At 50.1% G+C, this 14,250-nt stretch overlaps 1 protein-coding gene across 1 annotated transcript in view; it reads right to left on the bottom strand.

Moving 5' to 3' along the window:
- SHANK2 (SH3 and multiple ankyrin repeat domains 2) overlaps positions 1-12,680 on the bottom strand; it is a 571,155-nt gene extending 558,475 nt beyond the window's left edge. The window contains exon 1 of the mRNA XM_064287611.1: positions 12,474-12,680. Coding sequence (XP_064143681.1) covers positions 12,474-12,680 — 207 coding nt within the window. The remainder of the gene's footprint in view (positions 1-12,473) is intronic.
- Positions 12,681-14,250: the final 1,570 nt, after the last annotated feature.

Here is a 14,250-nt window from a genome sequence, read left to right as displayed (position 1 = left end):
GCAGATTTGCCCAATGCAATGTGTCCTTTGATTTCTTGTCCATGGGTGTTGATTGTGGATCCAAGTAAAATGAAATCCTTGACAGCTTCATGGGGTCACTATGAGTCAAAAATTGACAGCGCACAACAACAACAATGGTTAAGACCCTGTGATGTAAGGATGGGTGAACCTGGGGTCCAGGCCAGGTGATGGGGTGAAAGGAGGTATCTCCACCATTGGGGGGCCCACAGTGAGAAATGCAGCACCCAGGGCAGAGAAGGGGGATGCAGCCAACCAGCCTCTCCCTCACCAGTATACAACGAAGTGACCAAAATAATAACCCAAACCAAAAAACCAGTTGCCATCGAGTCAATTCCAATTCACAGCGACCCTATAGGATAGAGTAGAACTACCCCATAGGGTTTCCAAGGAGTGGCTGGGGATCTGAACTGTAGACCAAGCTCTTTACCAAACCTCCCAAAAAATTATCTAGAGTAGAAAACAGGCACAATCTAATTCCAGAAACATCCACCTCAGAAGGCCCAGAGAGAAACTGAAGACTCTGAGGAAAGGATCCCAACCTCAACCTCGTTCCCCAGAGCAGTGCTCCCGAGCAGACAAAACCGAGACATTTCTCATCAATACCCTCAATGCTGGACAGATGGAAACACAGGGGTGCCTTCTTTGCTTCCTCCTCTTACTGGGAGGAAAGCGGGGGTCCAAGTGAGACAAAAGGAGATGGCCAAGGTTGACTGTCTGGTAGAGACCCTCCTAGCAGGGCACCTGGCTGCATTGGGGGATAGGAGTGTCCCTCGATGAGACTGGGACATGGTTCCTGATCAGGGAGGGTGAACCCAGTACACAGCACATAACAATCTCAGAAGAGTAAAGAGGGCACAGGCCTTCTAACAAGACTGGACACTCCCGCTTCTGGGCCTTTGCATCTACGAAGGTCAACAGACCACCAAATCTAATGTACAAAGGAGTCAAGGAAAATTCACTAATGCACTATCAGAACAAATGGAAGACTGAGCTGCTGACAATAAACTCCAACAAGATGGAAATAAATGGCGTGGAAATAATGAAGACATATTACAGAAAAAGAAATGAACAGAAGTAAGACAGATTGCAGGCACAAATCGGACCAAGTCTCTGATCTGGATGAAAATACACCCCAATTAAAAGAAGAACAATCTCCAGGAGGGCTTGATGCTGGAGAGGAAAATAATAAGACATAAAACAAATAAATAGACAACACAAAATCATAATTTTTAAAGAGAGTGCTGAGCTACAAAAAACAAATGGAAAGTCAAAAAAAAAAAAAGGGGGGGCTACACAAGGAACAGATGAATTAGAAACTGCAAGGACCCAGCTGAAAATACAATTACTAAAGAAAATTGAATAGGAAAAGTGGCAAGTGATTAAAACTATTAGAAAAAAGATAACAAATATGGAGAAGGGAAATCCAATATCATCGTTGTCCCTATAAGTAGAGAGTCCAACAAAAGTACAGAAAGAGTAACAGAATACAAGAAAATATCCTGTATACAAAGGACAAATAGAATCTGCAAATAAGTTTTTCCAGAAAATTCCAAGGACGGGTCACAGCAAAGCCTTTCCTAGTCTAGTGAATGAAGTTGGTTCTTCAGGAATCCCAGAAAGAATATCAAGTGAGCTACAAGATGGAAAAATAAATCAGGTGCCCTCAGATGTGTCCGAAGCAACGTTCAAGGCAAGAAGGCAACTGGAAGACGTCCCTACAGCTCTGAGGGGGAATTGTGACTCAAAAATATCACAGTGAGCCAACTCCGCTGCAGCCACAGGGGCCCTGTGTGCACCTCTAGACATCAGTTCACAGAGGAAAAACCGCCCTCAGGAATTCTTTTTGAAAAAATCACTCAGCAATGAATTCCGCCCAAAGAAGAGTTGAAACGAAACAAATAAAGAACTGCAAAAAGAAAAAACCCGCTGCAAAAGCTGGTGACGGGCATTTACACCCCAGATGAAGACGAATGGACCCCAGGGCTCTGGAGCAGAAGGGGCCAGGAGGGACAGGTCCACAACAACAAGAATCAGGAGGTGGGAGTGAAGAGGAGGAAGTGTGTGTGCGTGTGTGTGTATGTGTATGTATACATGTGTGTCTGTGTGTATATGCATGTCTGTGTGTGTGAATGCGTATGTATATGTCTACATGTGAGTGTGTGTGTGTATGTATGTGTCTGTATATGTGAGGGTGTGTGTGTGTATGTATGTCTATGTGTGTGTAGGAGACCTGGTAGCACAGTGGTTAAGAGCTATGGCTGCTAACCAAAAGATTGGCAGTTCAAATCCACCAGCTGCTCCTTGGAAATCCTGTGGGGCAGTCGTGCTTTGTCCTGTAGGGTCGCTATGAGCTGACATCGAGTCCACAGCACTGGGGCAGTTCTGCTTTGTCCTGTAGGGTCGCTATGAGCTGACATCGACTCCACAGCACTGGGGCAGTCGTGCTTTGTCCTGTAGGGTCGCTATGAGCTGACATCGAGTCCACAGCACTGGGGCAGGTCTGCTTTGTCCTGTAGGGTCGCTATGAGCTGACATCGACTCCACAGCACTGGGGCAGTCGTGCTTTGTCCTGTAGGGTCGCTATGAGCTGACATCGACTCCACAGCACTGGGGCAGTTCTGCTTTGTCCTGTAGGGTCTCTATGAGCTGACATCGAGTCCACAGCACTGGGGCAGGTCTGCTTTGTCCTGTAGGGTCGCTATGAGCTGACATTGACTCCACAGCACTGGGGCAGGTCTGCTTTGTCCTGTAGGGTCGCTATGAGCTGACATCGACTCAGCAGCACTGGGGCAGGTCTGCTTTGTCCTGTCGGGTCGCTATGAGCTGACATCGAGTCCACAGCACTGGGGCAGGTCTGCTTTGTCCTGTAGGGTCGCTATGAGCTGACATCGACTCAGCAGCACTGGGGCAGGTCTGCTTTGTCCTGTCGGGTCGCTATGAGCTGACATCGAGTCCACAGCACTGGGGCAGGTCTGCTTTGTCCTGTAGGGTCGCTATGAGCTGACATCGACTCCACAGCACTGGGGCAGGTCTGCTTTGTCCTGTCGGGTCGCTATGAGCTGACATCGAGTCCACAGCACTGGGGCAGGTCTGCTTTGTCCTGTTGGGTCGCTATGAGCTGACATCGACTCCACAGCACTGGGGCAGTTCTGCTTTGTCCTGTAGGGTCGCTATGAGCTGACATCGACTCCACAGCACTGGGGCAGTCGTGCTTTGTCCTGTAGGGTCGCTATGAGCTGACATCGACTCCACAGCACTGGGGCAGGTCTGCTTTGTCCTGTAGGGTCGCTATGAGCTGACATCGACTCCACAGCACTGGGGCAGGTCTGCTTTGTCCTGTTGGGTCGCTATGAGCTGACATCGACTCAGCAGCACTGGGCCAGTTCTGCTTTGTCCTGTAGGGTCGCTATGAGCTGACATCGAGTCCACAGCACTGGGGCAGGTCTGCTTTGTCCTGTAGGGTCGCTATGAGCTGACATCGAGTCCACAGCACTGGGGCAGGTCTGCTTTGTCCTGTAGGGTCGCTATGAGCTGACATCGACTCCACAGCACTGGGGCAGGTCTGCTTTGTCCTGTAGGGTCGCTATGAGCTGACATCGACTCCACAGCACTGGGGCAGTCGTGCTTTGTCCTGTAGGGTCGCTATGAGCTGACATCGACTCCACAGCACTGGGGCAGGTCTGCTTTGTCCTGTAGGGTCGCTATGAGCTGACATCGAGTCCACAGCACTGGGGCAGGTCTGCTTTGTCCTGTAGGGTCGCTATGAGCTGACTTCGACCCCACAGCACTGGGGCAGTTCTGCTTTGTCCTGTAGGGTCGCTATGAGCTGACATCGACTCCACAGCACTGGGGCAGTCGTGCTTTGTCCTGTAGGGTCGCTATGAGCTGACATCGACTCAGCAGCACTGGGGCAGTTCTGCTTTGTCCTGTAGGGTCGCTATGAGCTGACATCGAGTCCACAGCACTGGGGCAGGTCTGCTTTGTCCTGTAGGGTCGCTATGAGCTGACATCGACTCCACAGCACTGGGGCAGGTCTGCTTTGTCCTGTAGGGTCGCTATGAGCTGACATCGACTCCACAGCACTGGGGCAGGTCTGCTTTGTCCTGTTGGGTCGCTATGAGCTGACATCGAGTCCACAGCACTGGGGCAGGTCTGCTTTGTCCTGTAGGGTCGCTATGAGCTGACATCGACTCAGCAGCACTGGGGCAGTTCTGCTTTGTCCTGTAGGGTCGCTATGAGCTGACATCGAGTCCACAGCACTGGGGCAGGTCTGCTTTGTCCTGTAGGGTCGCTATGAGCTGACATCGAGTCCACAGCACTGGGGCAGGTCTGCTTTGTCCTGTAGGGTCGCTATGAGCTGACATCGACTCCACAGCACTGGGGCAGTCGTGCTTTGTCCTGTAGGGTCGCTATGAGCTGACATCGACTCCACAGCACTGGGGCAGGTCTGCTTTGTCCTGTAGGGTCGCTATGAGCTGACATCGAGTCCACAGCACTGGGGCAGGTCTGCTTTGTCCTGTAGGGTCGCTATGAGCTGACTTCGACCCCACAGCACTGGGGCAGTTCTGCTTTGTCCTGTAGGGTCGCTATGAGCTGACATCGACTCCACAGCACTGGGGCAGTCGTGCTTTGTCCTGTAGGGTCGCTATGAGCTGACATCGACTCAGCAGCACTGGGGCAGTTCTGCTTTGTCCTGTAGGGTCGCTATGAGCTGACATCGAGTCCACAGCACTGGGGCAGGTCTGCTTTGTCCTGTAGGGTCGCTATGAGCTGACATCGACTCCACAGCACTGGGGCAGGTCTGCTTTGTCCTGTAGGGTCGCTATGAGCTGACATCGACTCCACAGCACTGGGGCAGGTCTGCTTTGTCCTGTAGGGTCGCTATGAGCTGACATCGAGTCCACAGCACTGGGGCAGGTCTGCTTTGTCCTGTAGGGTCGCTATGAGCTGACATCGACTCAGCAGCACTGGGGCAGTTCTGCTTTGTCCTGTAGGGTCGCTATGAGCTGACATCGAGTCCACAGCACTGGGGCAGGTCTGCTTTGTCCTGTAGGGTCGCTATGAGCTGACATCGAGTCCACAGCACTGGGGCAGGTCTGCTTTGTCCTGTAGGGTCGCTATGAGCTGACATCGACTCCACAGCACTGGGGCAGTCGTGCTTTGTCCTGTAGGGTCGCTATGAGCTGACATCGACTCCACAGCACTGGGGCAGGTCTGCTTTGTCCTGTAGGGTCGCTATGAGCTGACATCGACTCCACAGCACTGGGGCAGGTCTGCTTTGTCCTGTAGGGTCGCTATGAGCTGACATCGACTCCACAGCACTGGGGCAGGTCTGCTTTGTCCTGTTGGGTCGCTATGAGCTGACATCGACTCAGCAGCACTGGGGCAGTTCTGCTTTGTCCTGTAGGGTCGCTATGAGCTGACATCGAGTCCACAGCACTGGGGCAGGTCTGCTTTGTCCTGTAGGGTCGCTATGAGCTGACATCGACTCAGCAGCACTGGGGCAGTTCTGCTTTGTCCTGTAGGGTCGCTATGAGCTGACATCGAGTCCACAGCACTGGGGCAGGTCTGCTTTGTCCTGTAGGGTCGCTATGAGCTGACATCGAGTCCACAGCACTGGGGCAGTCCTGCTTTGTCCTGTAGGGTCACTATGAGCTGACATCGACTCAGTAGCAACAGGTTTGTCTTTTTTATTTTTTTTGGTTTTGGTTTGTGTGTGAAAGTGTCTGGGTATATATGTGTCCATGTGTGTGGTGAGTGTGTGGATATGAATGTGTGTCTGAGTCTGTATGTGAGTGTGTCTATATGTGACTGTGTGTCTGTGAGTGTGCGTGTGTGAGTGTGTCTGTTAGTATGTGTGTGCGTGTCTGTGTAGGTGTGTATACATATGTGTACATGTGTGTCTGTGTATGGGGTGTGACTGTGTGTGTGTACTACAACTAGTTACTTGTCTGCCAGACTGTTCCCCCTTCTTCCTGGGCTCAGAGCTCAACTAGCTGCCAGCCTCAGGTGTGGCCTCCTGACTAAGCCAGGGAAAGTGAGGCGGTCGTGACCCACAGGCTTTCTCTTCCCTCCCTCCTCTTCTCTGGAGGATTCCAGAGCGCTGAGGAAGGTCCCAGCCTCTGGATGGAAGGAGCCTGGTCCCTGAATGGCTGTGGGGAGCAGCATCTCCCCTTCCCTCCTGCCAGCCCCCGACGGACTGAGAAGAGAGACAGACACGAAGCATCTAGGAGTTAGCTCCTGAGTTTTGGAGGTCTGTTTATTACAGGAATTAGCTTAATTCACCGCAAGGGACACAAGGGAGAGCGTGCTAAGTGCCTTATGGCGGTAATAAAAAAACGCAATTAAAAACAAAGACGGGGTCTGACCTTCCGGCGATCAGAATAATCGTTTCTCTTAGTTCTGCTTCACAGATCGATTAAAAACAGTCTCTGTGGCAAAGAATCAATTACCAGCCCAAAGCTCAGTATCCCTTCACTGTATTTTCCTCCTGTCACATTAAAAGAAAAATCATAATTCTGTTTATTTATAAATAGTGTGTGTGCTGGGCTCCTACGTTTACAAGTTATTTCTCTCCATACCCTGGGGGACATGCCTGGAACGGTGTGAATGACAACTACTTCTGTACTTTTCTGCACTGCTCAAATTCTTTATAAGGATCACGTGTAACTTTTATGGCCTGTTGCCATTGATCCTGACTCACAGAGACTGTATAAGTCAGAGCAGAACTGCCCCACAGGGTTTCTGAGGCTGTAATCTTAGTGGGAGCAGACTGCCACGTCTTTCTCCCGCAGACTGGTTGGTGGGTTGGAATCACCAACCTGTTGGTTAGCAGCTGAGTGTTCGACCACTGCGTCGCCAGGGCTCTTCGTAACTATTATAAGAGATGTTAAGTCACATAGGAGAGAGCACATAAAGGCCATACCCCCCTTCCTGAAAAGCCGCCTTTGTGTACGCAGGGTGGCCCCAGGAACTGGCAGGGCTGCCGGGTTAGTTCTGGGTCTGAGGTCACCCTGAGCTTTCTCTTGAAGTCAAAACCATCTGGCCAGCCTGTTCGTAGAAGACAGGTGTCAGCATTATACCATCCTCAGCCCCATGGGCGCCTCTCATGGAGAGAGATCAAGGCCCAGGGGACCTTTGGGTTCAGGTGTCCTACTGGCTGAGAGCGCCCACAGAGGCTGGCCTGGCCCTTGCTGACAGTCAGAGAGAGGAGAGATGCATTTCCATTCTTGTTAGTGACCCATCTATTGGAGATGCTGAACTGGAGACATTCCATTAGACCCTCCAATGCTGTGAGATTAGAACCTAGGTGGTGCACACGGGCTAAGTGCTAGACTACTAACCGAAATGTTGGGGGTTCAAATCCACCCAAAGGCCCATCAGAAGAGAGTTCTGGTCATCTGTGTCCAAAAGATCAGCCGTTGAAAGCACCGCCGGTCACAGTTCAGCTCTGACACACGCAGGGGCCACAGGAGTCGGCGTCAACTCAGCGGCAACCGGCAGCACAGTGAGACAGAGTCAAGCGTGAAGCTTAATACTCCCAGGCCAGAGTCCTTCAGGGACGCTTCATAACCCACCCACCTCCCCAAGCTCCTCTGCGGGTGCTTCTAAACCAGGAGAACCTCAGGACAAAGATGACCCGGGACCCCGCTGAAATTCTGAACAGCTGACCCTGACTTCGAGGCCTCTTGGAGCAGCTCATGCGGCACAATGATGCATTCGGAAGAAGCTTCCCAAAGAAATTTCTACACCATAACTATGTAAAGACAGAAAACAATTCCCCCACTACTACCACCAAATGTCATTCTCAAATTATCACCGTCCGCCTTCATTCATTGCTGGTGGGGTTGTAAAATGGTGTAGTCTTCTTAACGGAGAGAGGCTGAAAACTTTCCACTTGAGAACAGGAACAAGACAAGGATGCCCTTTATCACCACTCCTATTTAACATTATGTTGGAAGTCCTAGCTACAGCAATAAGGCAAGAAACAGAAATAAAGGGCATCCAAACTGGCAATGAAGAAGTTAAACTCTCTCTATTTGTGGATGATATGATACTATACATAGAAAACCCAAAAGACTCCATGAGAAAACTACTGGAACTAATAGAAAGATTCAGCAGAGTAGCATGATACAAGATAAACATACAAAAATCAGTTGGGTTCCTGTACACTAATAAAGAGAATGATGAAAAGGAAGTCAGGAAAACAATACCATTTATAATAGCCCCTAAAAAAAATAAAATACTTGGGAATAAATCTAACCAGGGATGTAAAGGACCTATACAAAGAAAACTACAAAACATTACTGCAAGAAACTAAGAGATCTACATAAATGGTAAAACATACCATGCTCATGGATAGGTAGACTCAACATTGTGAAAATGACAATTCTACCCAAAGCGATTTACAAATACAATGTAATACTGGTCCAAATACCAACAACATTCTTTGAAGAGTGGAAAAACTTATCATTAACTTTATATGGAAAAGGAATGAGCCCCGGATAAGTAAAGCACTACTGAAGAATAAAGTAGGAGGACTAGCACTATCTGACCTCAGAACCTACTATACACCTACCATAGTCAGAACAGCCTGGTCCCGGTAGAACGACAGATACATTGATCAATGGAACAGAACTAAGAACCTTGACAAGAGCCCAAAGTCCATTAAATGGGGAAAAGACAGTCTTTTTAACAAATGGTGCTGGCGGATATCCATCTGCAAAAAAAATGAAACAGGACCCATACCTCACACCATACACAAAAACTAACTCAAAATGGATCAAAAACCTAAATATAAAGCCAAAAACCATGAAGTTCATAGAAGAAAAAAATAGGATCAACACTAGAGGCCCTAATACATGGCATTAACAGGATACAAATCACAACCAACAACACACAACACACAATAAGCTAAATAACTGGGATCTTCTAAAAATTGAACATTTATGCTTGTCAAAACACTTCACCAAAAGAGTAAAAAGGGAACATACAGACTGGGAAAAATTTTTTGACTGTTACAAATCAGACAAAAGTCTGATCTCTAAAATCTACAAGAAAATCTAACACCTCTATAACAAAAAGACAAATAATCCAATTAAACAATGGGCAAAGGAAATGAACAGACACTTCACCAAAGAAGACATTCAAGCAGCCAACAGACACATGAGGAAATGCTCGGGATCTCTAGCCGTCAGAGAAATGCAAATCAAAACCACAAGGAGATACCATCTCACCCCGCCATTACCGGCAGGAATAAATAAAACAGGAAATAAATGTTGGAGAGGCTGCAGGGAGATCGGAACCTTATGCGCTGCTGGTGGTAAAGCAAAGTGATATAACCATTTTGGAAGACGATATGGCACTTCCTTAGAAAGCTAGAAATAGACATACCAGATGATCCAGCAATCCCACTCCTAGGAGTACATCCAAGAGAAATAAGAGTCGTCACACGAACAGACATATGCACACCCATGTTCACTGCTGTATTGTCCACAAGAGCAAAAAGATGGAAACGACCTAGATGCCCATCACCAGATGGATGGATAAACAACCTGTGGTACACACACACAATGGAGTAGTACACCACGCTAAAGAACTACAACGAATCTGTGAAGCATCTCATAACATGGATGAATCTGGAGGACATTAGGCTGAGCAGAATAAGTCAATCACAAAAGACAAATATTGTATGAGACCACTACTGTAAAAACTCATGGAAAGGTTTACATATAAAAAGAAACAATCTTTGATGGTTACGAGGGAAGGGAGCGATGGGGACAGAAAAACACTTAATAGACAATAGATAAGTGGAAACTTTGGTGAAGGATAAGACAGTACACAATACTGGGGAAGCCAGCACAACCTGTACAAGGCAAGGCCATGGAAGCTCCACAGACACATCCAAACTCCCGGAGGGACCGAATTACTGGGCTGAGGGCTGTGGGGACCATGGTCTCGGGGAACATCTAGCTCAACTGGCATAGCATAGTTTATAAAGAATGTGTTCTACATCCTGCTTTGGTGAGTAGTGTCTGGGGTCTTAAAAGCCTGTGAGCAGCCATCTAGGATACTCCGCTGGTCTCACCCCTTCAGGAGCAAGCAAGAATGAAGAAAACTAAAGATACAAGGGAAAGATTAGTCCAAAGGACTAATGGACCACATCTACCACGGCCTCCACCAGGCTGAGCCCAGTACAACCAGATGGTGCCCGGCTACCGCCACTGACTGCTCTCACAGGGATCACAATAGAGGGTCCTGGACAGAGCTGGAGAAAAATACAGAACAAAATTCTAACTAAAAAAGAAAGACCTGTCTTGCTGGCCTGACAGAGACTGGAGAAACCCTGAGAGTATGGCCCCCGGACACTCTTTCAGCTCAGTAATGAGGTCACACCTGAGGTTCACCCTTCAGCCAAAGATTGAAACAAGAGTAAAGGGGTGCACCAGTCCTGGGGCAGGGACTGGAAAGCCGGAGGAAAAAGGAAAACTGGTAACAGGGAACCCAGGGTTGAGAACGGACAGTGCTGACATGTCATGGGGTTGTTAACCAATGTCATAGAACAATGTGTGTACTAACTCTTTGATGAGAAACTAGTTCGTTCTGTACATCTAAAGTACAACAGAAAAATAAATAAATAAAATGGTGTAGTCACCGTGGAAAACAGTTCGGCAGTTCCTTGAAAAATTCAACACCATATGACCAGCAATTCCAGTCCTAGGTGTGTACTCAAAGACTTGAAAGCAGGGTCGCAAACAGATACCTGTATACCAACGTTGACTGCAACGCTGTTCACAACAGCCAAAGGTGGAAACAACCCGAATGTCTGCCAGCAGGGGAGTGGGAAAACACAACGTGGTCCCTCCACACAGTGGAGTATTACCCGGCCATAAAGAGAAAGGAAGCCCTGATTCACGCCACCACATGGATGAACCTGGAACACATTATACTGAGTGAAAGAAGCCAGTCAAAAAAGGACAAATATTGTATGAAGCCACTTAAATGAAATGGGCAAACGCATAGAGACCAAAGCCGATTAGTGGTTAGCAGGGGGTGTGTAAAAGCCAAAACCAAACCCATTGCTGTTGTCTTGATTCCGACTCATAGCAACCCGGTAGGACAGAGTAGAACTGCCCCATAGGCGTTCCAAGGAGCGGCTGGTTGATTTGAACTGCCGACCTTTTGGTTAGCAGCCGTAGTGCTTAACCACTACGCCACCACGGCTCCAGGGGGTGTATAGAAGGGGGGGAATGGGAGGTATTGCTTAAGGGGCACCGAGTGTCTGTTGGGGTGATGAACAAACTCGGAACTGGACAGTGGTGATGGTCAGACAGCATGCTGAGTGTAATTAACGTCACTGGATTGTACGTGTAAAAACGCTGACGTGGCAAATTTGTTATACAGATTTCACCACGATAAATTTATTTTTAAAGGGGAAGAAGGAGAGAGAGCGCGAGGGACAGAGAAAACCATCACCGAGCTCCCACTGCTCCATGTTAAATCTGACCTAGCTCACAGACTGTTACAAGAAGTAAATGAAATACTGCGTGCAAAGCTTTAGCACAGTCCGTGGCCAGTAATTTATAAAAACGCGCCGCGGCACAGTAACAGACTTTAGCTGTTCCCACGTTGCAGTGTGACCTCAGGGACTCATTAAGAAATGGGGACCATGTGTGCAGAGGCAGCGGAACTGGCCAGGCAGGCAGGGGCTCAGGGTGGGCAGCTGGCAGGCATTCAGGCCACGCCAGACGGTGACGAGAGCTGAGGACAGGGCAGAGGGTTCAGGCCACACCTGATGGTGACGAGACCTGAGGACAGAGCAGAGGGTTCAGGCCACACAAGACGATGACAAGAGCTGAGGACAGAGCAGAGGGTTCAGGCCACACAAGACGATGACAAGAGCTGAGGACAGGGCAGAGGGTTCAGGCCACACAAGACGATGACAAGGGCTGAGGACAGGGCAGAGGGTTCAGGCCATGCCGGACAACAAAAAGAGCTGAGGACAGGGCAGAAGGTTCAAGCCACACCAGATGGTGACGAGACCCGAGGACAGGGCAGAGGGTTCAGGCCACACCTGATGGTGATGAGACTTGAGGACAGGGCAGAGGGCTCAGACCACACCAGGCAGTGACGAGAGCAGAGGACACAGCAGAGGGTTCAGGCCACGCCTGAGGATGATGAGAGCAGAGGACAGGGCAGAGGGTTCAGGCCAAGCCTGACGGTGGCGAGACCTGAGGACATGGCAGAGGGTTCAGGCCACTCATGAGGGTCACGAGAGCTGAGGACAGGGCAGAGGGTTCAGGCCACGCCTCACGGTGACGAGAGCTGAGGACATGGCAGAGGGTTCAGGCCACTCATGAGGGTCACGAGAGCTGAGGACAGGGCAGAGGGTTTAGGCCACACCTGACGGTGACGAGAGCTGAGGACAGGGCAGGGGTGAGGGAGCAGCTCACCGTCTGCTGAAGGTCCTGAATAATAATCCGCAGCACCAGTGTGTCGCCCCGGCTCTCCTCTGTCCTGGCGCCGCCCGGCTTCTCGGCTGTGGCCCGGATGGTGTCATAGACCGTCTCTTCTTTGGAGCTGTCGGACTCTGAGCCCACAGAGTAGTCAGAGAAGCTCTGGGCCATCTCGTCCTCGCTGGACGTGGGACTTCGTGGCATGGTTGCCGGGCCTCGGGGGCCGCTGTCTCTGGAGGGAGCGGAAGAAGGAAAGAGACCTGAGGAAATGTGGACGCTAAAGGAGGAAATCCCAGGGGCCGGGGAAGGCAGGCCTCGGAATGTCCACGGACTTGTTTCATGATCTAGTGTTTGTCGGAGGGACTGCCGGCCAGAAGCCCCCATGTGCGTACAGCGTAAAGTCCTCTAAAGAAGGGCAGTGGTGGTTCAGTGGCAGAATTCTCGCCTTCCATACAGGAGACCCGGGTTCGATCCCCAGCCAATGCCCCTCCTGCACAGTCACCACCCGTCTGTAAGTGGAGGCTCACATGTTGCCATGATGCTGACCAGGTTTCAGCAGAGCGTCCAGACTGAGACAGACTAGGAAGAAAGGCCTGGCAATCCATCAGCAATGAAAACCCTGTGGATCTATATGATCCGATCCACAACCGACCGCGGACCTGCTGCAGGGCCAGGCACGTTTCATTCCGTTGTTCGCCGGGTCGTCGTGAGCTAGGGACCAACTCCACGGCAGCTCACGACAACCGCAAAGTAGGCATCCCTCCCACCCAGAGGCCTGAGCCAGAGGCAGACAGCACCCAGTACCCAAGTGGAAAAGACCCTTCGAGCTGTGAATTCCCAGCCTGACATTCGCAAGACCCCTACCCCACTGCAGCGATGACCACGGCTCAGGAGGATTAGCCAAAGGGCCGCTTTTTCTTTGAGGCAAGAGAAAAACAAACACAGGCTCCGGGTCGGGGTGGCAGCGAGCTCGCGCTGTAATAACCCCTCTGCTTCAAACACAGAGCAGTGACAGGGAGCGTGTGAAAACAGGACAGAAAAGCCACAGCCAGACTCAAAGATGAGATCACAGTCTCCAGGAGCCGGAGTGGAACAGACCCCATAGTCAGGAGCAGGCTGAAGCTGAGACACTCTGGAGTCCAAAAGGGGTGGTAGCAGCTGGGAGTTCAGCTCCCACAGGGTCAAATGGAATAAAGTTCCCGTGAAAACACACAGGTCACGCTGCTGACAGCCACCTCAAACCACAGACGGTAGGAAGCATGGAGTGAGACACCAGCATAATTCTGGGAGTGAGCCACCCACTGCCTGGTGACCATACCTGTGATCCCCCACTTCTGTGGTTGTCCAGAAAGGTTGGATTAAAACCTGGCTTGAACTGGGGTACCAGGGATCTGGGAGAGGCAGTGCTGTGGCTAACCGGCAATCCCACATCTACATCAACTCTGTAAAGAAATCCAAGCTCACAGGCACAGGGAAGGATGTACAAGACTGCTCTCTGCAAAAAAACATGGGGCTGTCCCGGCCACACTGGGATGTATGGTCACCCCAGTCGTCCAGGGACTGCTGTAGAAATGAATAAGCCAGAGCTACACAGGGACGAGCTCAAACACACAACCGGGAGCAAAAGGAAAGCAACCTGCAGAAGGATACAGAAATATACTAACAAATGCAAGGTTGCAAAGATGCAACACATTCTCTACGCAGTTTGGGACATACTCCCGCCGAGCGACGACACAGAACCATTCAGTAGGAAAGAGGAACGCCAAACTCAGGA

This window comes from Loxodonta africana, chromosome 7, assembly GCF_030014295.1.
Source record: "Loxodonta africana isolate mLoxAfr1 chromosome 7, mLoxAfr1.hap2, whole genome shotgun sequence".
NCBI classification, from domain to species: Eukaryota; Metazoa; Chordata; class Mammalia; order Proboscidea; family Elephantidae; genus Loxodonta; species Loxodonta africana.
This window is presented reverse-complemented; position numbering and strand designations above follow the sequence as displayed.